This window comes from Crocodylus porosus, unplaced genomic scaffold, assembly GCF_001723895.1.
Source record: "Crocodylus porosus isolate Cpor-Errol unplaced genomic scaffold, CroPor_comp1, whole genome shotgun sequence".
Classification (NCBI taxonomy): domain Eukaryota; kingdom Metazoa; phylum Chordata; order Crocodylia; family Crocodylidae; genus Crocodylus; species Crocodylus porosus.
The window spans coordinates 3,234,417-3,240,219 of record NW_017728945.1 but is presented as its reverse complement, the minus strand read 5'-3'; the positions used below and the strand labels follow the sequence as shown (position 1 = coordinate 3,240,219).

Below are 5,803 nucleotides of genomic sequence, written 5' to 3'. Positions count from 1 at the left end.
CTTAGCTGCACTTTTCTTTCCCTATTCTAGCCTGATCTCATCCAACTTCTGCCTCAATCCTTTCCTATTCAATATCTATAAAATCCTTAGTCTGTCTGTCTGTAACCCTTTATTTGCACTCTGATTGGCTGAGTGAAGCAACCAATCAGAGGGCTCCAAAAGCGTTCGGCCAGGAGGCGGGGCAGCGGAGGGCTGCCATGATGGCGGGGACGCTGGGGATGGAGCGGGGGGTGGGGGAGCAGGCCCAACAACAGCCCTGGGGATTGGAGCCCCCTGAAACAGTGGATTTAGATTTAATACAGGTAAATTAGGGGGATCTGGGAAAATGCCTAACCATTTCACGTCAACATTTTTAATATGAAATGGATTTTTGCTTTGGAAATGCTGGAACATTTATTGGAGCATTTTGCAAAACAAAGCTTTTTTGGTTTCGAAATTGCCTAAAAATTGACCTAAATTTAAAGAGCAGAGGCTAAATAAAAGGCTTAAATAGACTGAAAATGAAATGAAAAATATTAGGTTAAGCCAAAGGATTGTTTTTTTCATTTGGCAGATCCTTCCTTCACACTCCCTTTCAGTCACCCTGAACTGAATATCGTTGGTGCTCTTTCATTTCATCCACTGGACTGGAGGATTCATTGCTCTCCCAACCCTCCCCCACTCACCCCACTAAGGCTTTGCGGTCTCCTATCAGTTGTACGAGGGGGCAGAGCCATCAGAACCGACAGTGGGTAGGATGACGAAGGAGAATCCTTTCCTGTGCCTCTAATTCATCTCCTTGCCTACACTCTGGCTGTTTCTTCTGTAGCGAATAATAACCCTTAACAATCTCTGAGCACAGTTAACCCGCACCAGGCTGACAATTCCTCGCTCTATGCTGAGAGGCAGCTGCCTCTGGGGTGGGGCAGAAGAGATGGGTATACAAAGGTCCCTTGACAAGTTAGATAGGCTTCCCTTGCACATCACTGAGATACAGTTGCCACTGAGGTGGGTGGCAGGAGCTGCTCAAAAATGGTGCTTTCATAGGATGCTAAGGTTCAAGTACATCTGGGGTGGGAGACAGAGGTTGTTTGGATAGGGATGTCTTGTTTAGGGCTGGGATAAAGCCTCTTCTGGGGTCAGACAGAGACTGATTGCAGAGGGATGTCAGTGGGCACTGCGATGCAGCTGCTTCTGGGCTGGACAGTTGTACAGGGACCACTAGTGCAATACTGAGATGAAGCCAAGATGGGGCATGTGGGGACTGTTTAATGCCATTGATGCCTACCTAGCTGGGATCATTTGATCCCAGTTTTTTCTCCTGCCCAGGCGGGGGGTCAGACTTGAAGATCTACAAGGTCCCTTCTGACCCGACTTCTATGATTCTATGATTGTTGGTCCAGTGGCCCCTTGCCGACAGCAAAGACACTACCAGTCCTGGGTTGGGGCAATGATGTGTGGCAAATACCAGGTGGCAGGGTGTTGTTTGACCTGGGGTCTTCGCTGCTAGGAGCATAGAGGTGGGAACATGCTGTGCCAGGCTCTCATCTCGACATCTTAGGAAACCCCAGCAGCTGTGGGTGCAGATCCAGGGCAGGGCTGAGGGATCTCAGACTCAACAGGGGTTAACCCCTAGTTCAGAGAGGTGTGACACAGTTGGGGAGTGAGTCCAGAAAGGGCAGGGGAGAGGTATCCTAGTGTAAAGGTGCAGCTGTTTCTAGGGTGAGGTGATTTGTTGTGGGAGTGTTCAGAGGCACAAATGAACACTGCTGTGAGCTTTCCATGTGTTCATTTGGGGGTAGGGAAAGTGGGAGTGTAACAGGATCTGGTTTGGAAGTCAGAGGAAACCACAGCTCCGTCCCCAGCAGCTGCAGATGCTGATAGCAGAACTGGGCACAACTAGTCCTGGCACAGTCAGCACAGCAGCTCACTCCACAGCAGGTGGCAAAGCAGGGAGAGTGACCTCATCAGAGCCCAGAGGTAAGTCTGGGGGAAGGATGAACCTGTCAGAGGGGCAAGCACTGAGATGCACCCGCTTCTGGGTGGGGCAGCCACTTGTACAGGGGGCCTTCCTGGCATGCTAGAGGCTTTCACTGTATCCTGCCCCGCCACTGTATGCAGCACTGGAGGAGGTGCTGAGCAGCAGTGGCAGGCAAATCCAGGATGGGCATCACTATGTGGGGCAGAATGGTTTCTCCTGGCTGGACTGAGTATCACCAGCAAAAGGGGAGAGGAGCAAAGGTTATTTGGGCAGATGGAGGTACAGGGGGGTTGTTCAAAAATGCTGAGAGTGACCTGAAAAGTGGGGATGAGGTGCCGCCAGTTCAAAGACTCCTTGTCATTGGCACCAAGGCAGATCAGGCGGGAGGTTTTGATATAGTGGCACCATCATCTTGAGTCAGTGGAGGTGGCTCCCCAGTACAGTCAGCCTGGAGTTAGTTAACCTCTTCACTGCTCCTGGCAGGAGCAAGGGCAGGGGCACTAAGGACCCAGTCATTTTTGGAGCCAGTGTGTGCTCAGGGGAGCTTGACATTGCTGTGATACCCCGCCTCCTGTGGGCCTCCTCATTGCACTGGTCTGAAACCCAAGCTGAAAAGCATTTAAAAAATATCACCGTGTAGTAGAGGTGGCACCCCTGTCCAGACGTAGACAGGACTCCCTACAAGAGCCTTATAGTTAGCTTTCCACTGGCCAGCTTCCAATGGGAGAATCTTGGCTGCATGCTGACTTTGTGGAAATGGGAGACTCCTCCCTAGCTTGCTCCTGAGGCCATAAGGCTGAGGGCAAGTGAAACTCATGGGCATCCAAACCCCAAGCCTCTGGGCTTCAGCCTGCATGTAGGATGCCCGCCAAAGGATTTGGAAGTATCTGAAGCTCCTGACTGAAAAGTCCGAGGTAGAGGATACTTGCTGGTAGTAGGGTCATGTATGGTTTTTGAATGATTCAAAAGATTTGGAACTGATCTAGCTCATTTGACCTGGAACATGAAAACATTTCGCGCGCGCGCGCGCGCGCGCACGTGTGTGTGTGTGTGTGTGTGTGTGTGTGTGTGTGTAAAAAAAGTGTAGTTGGGGCAATGTGAGATCCAGGCCCATCCTGGCCACGGTAGAGATGTGAGAGGAAAAGACCTGCTGGGCTGAGCTTCCGAAAAGGCCCGTTGGATCCTGCTGCAGTCCACACTGGGTCCAGACAGACTGTGTCTGTGTGTGTGCTCCTCCCTTGAGTGTGCTGTTTCTCTCTTCCCAGCCCATGCTGCCCCCTGCCCTCACCCATCTGGCCCTCCTGGCCCTGGTCTCTGTGGCCGGTGCTGTGGAACAAGGGGAGCTGTGTCAGATTGAGATGAACAACATCAAAGGGAAACTCCAGGCCAACTGCACTTGGCTGGCGCTCAGCACAGTGCCCTCCCAGCTGCCCAAAGACACCGGCATCCTGCTGCTTGGTTCCAACCACCTGGCGTCTGTCTCCACCAGCTCCTTCCAGTACCTTCCTATGCTGGTTGACCTGGACTTGTCACACAATGGCTTGAAATCGTTCCATGCTGGGCCACCTTTGCTCCAGCTTCAGGAGCTCATTCTGTCTCACAATGCTCTGGGAGCCTTGCCCCCGCTGCAGGGCCTGCCTGCCCTTCTCTGCCTGGGCCTGGCTCACAACAGCATCAAGGATCTTCCTCTGGGGGCCTTCCGATCCCTGGGGAATTTGAAGGAGTTGGATCTGAAGGGGAACCGGCTGCAAAGGCTGCCCAAGGATGCCTTTGCGGGTCTGGCTGCGCTGCAAGACCTGGACCTGTCCAACAACGCCCTGGAGGAGCTGCCTCTGGGGCTGCTGACTGAGTTGGAGTCACTGGACACCCTGAGGCTGCCAGGGAACCGTCTCCGTACTGTGCCCACTGACTTCTTTCCTAAGAATCATAGCTTCCCTTATGTCTTCCTGGACAAGAACCCCTGGCACTGTGACTGCAGCCTGGCCTACCTGCGGGACTGGATCACCGAGAACGATGGCAGCATCTACTACCAGGAGGAAGGGCTGGACAAGACAATGGTGGAGAATGATGCAGAAAGTGTCAAATGCGACTCACCTGCCCGATACAAAGGGACCCCAGTCATCCACTTCATGCAAGTCTGCTCCAAGGGGGGGGACAGGGACACCTCTGGGCATGAGCCAGGGCCAACGGACTTTCCCATGTCCCCCATTAGTGTCCCCTTTGCCACCATGGCTTCAACAAGTCCTCTGCCCCCCACTGGGACCCCTGTACCCCTCACTAGTACTCTTGTGCCTCCCACTAGTACCACTGTTCCCCTTACTGGTACCCATGAAGCCCCTGCTAGTACCTCCATTCCCCTTACTAGTACCCCTGTACCTCCCACTAGTACCCTTGTTCCCTCTAACAGTACCCCTGTACCCCCCACTACTACCACTGAGCACCATACTCTTGTGTCTCCCAGCAGTGCCCCTTCCATAACCATGGCTTCCACCTCCTCTTCACCCCCTGCCCCCAGTACCCCAGGGACTTCCACTATTAGTACTATTATCTCATCTCTCAGCACCCATGTGCCTCCTATCACCTTTAAACCCACCCCATCCAGCCCTCTGCCACATGTGCCCCATCACCAGCCATCCCCTTCTCCAAGACCTCCCCCCGTTTGTTCATGTCTCACCTCCCCGGCCAAGCTGCTGAGTGTGGGCCATCACCTGGGTGGAAAAGGCCACTCGTGGGGGCATTGGGTATTGGCTCACTGCTGCCTGCTCCACCTGGTGCTCTACCTTGCCTCTTTGGTGCTGCTGGTGCTGCCTACACTGGTTCTGCTTGGGTGGCTGGCCTGGTTATGTCTGGTCTGGAAACAGCCAACCCCAAGAGCCTCACAATGGATGCAGAGAGTGCACTACCAGCTGCTTGAGCAGGAGAGTTGGGACGCATCCCCTGTGATGCATCTCAGGAGCCTCAGGAATCCCCCCCACTTCTGTGTCACAAAGGAGCTGCAGATCCTTTATGATCACCCTGCCCCCACCTTCTGCACCACCAAGGAGCTGCAGGTCTGCCGTAGACTCCTCACCCCCATCTTCTGCACTACCAAAGAGCTGCAAGTCCGCAACTACGACTCTGTCCCTGCCTTCCAGTGCATCACCAAGCAGCTGCCGAGTGGAGGACGGGAGGGTCCAGGGAGGTCCCCCTCTGCCTACAGCCTGGACAGAGGCGTGGAGGCCATCGGGGCTGTCAGGGTGAAATATGCCACCAACACTCTCTAAGCAAGGGCAGAATGCCTGAGGCCTTTTGGGTCAAGGAAGGGAGCTTTGCTAGCCAGAAAATATGGTTCTGCTCTCAGCTCTGGTGCTATGATCTGCTGAGCTCTACTCCTCTCTTCCCTTGCCTGCGGTATCACAGTGTTTAGACATCTCCCCTGATAAGCTTCTTTACTGGATGTAATACCCAGGAATCTAGACTGCCAGATACCCATCCATCAACTTGATGGGCAACTCTATCCCTTCTTTTGTCTCCTTGCAATAGCCTGAAATGACTAGCTAATGCGGTTAAGTTTCTACTTAACACCAGACAGTTTTGGGGAGTGGCTTTTGCCCTTGTTTCAGGATGGGAGCTGGGTGCAGAGCTGATGTTTCTCTTGTGACTCTGGCTGTTCTTTCCATTATATGTTAGTAGTGGACCTTGCTGTGAATCCTGTGTCAGGGAACTTCATCTGCTGGCCACAGAATAAAGTCTTGCTTTGATTGCATTTCAAATAAGCAGCAGCTCTCTTCTGCTGGGGTCCCTGATGGTTCTGGTGTGGTAGAGTGAATAGAGTGGCTATTTATTTCCTGCAGCCAGTGCCCC

At 53.2% G+C, this 5,803-nt stretch overlaps 1 protein-coding gene across 1 annotated transcript; it reads left to right on the top strand.

Moving 5' to 3' along the window:
• The first annotated feature begins 1,855 nt into the window (after positions 1 to 1,855).
• On the top strand, positions 1,856 to 5,716 carry LOC109320507 (platelet glycoprotein Ib alpha chain-like). The gene is made up of 2 exons (XM_019550648.1): positions 1,856 to 1,959; positions 3,226 to 5,716. The coding sequence occupies exon 2, from the start codon at positions 3,229 to 3,231 to the stop codon at positions 5,221 to 5,223; it is 1,995 nt and encodes a 664-aa protein (XP_019406193.1). The 5' UTR covers positions 1,856 to 1,959; positions 3,226 to 3,228; the 3' UTR covers positions 5,224 to 5,716.
• Positions 5,717 to 5,803: the final 87 nt, after the last annotated feature.

Bases quoted from the DNA above. Each gene is read 5' to 3' on its own strand.
- LOC109320507 (XM_019550648.1), top strand. From the start codon at position 3,229: ATGCTGCCCCCTGCCCTCACCCATCTGGCCCTCCTGGCCCTGGTCTCT.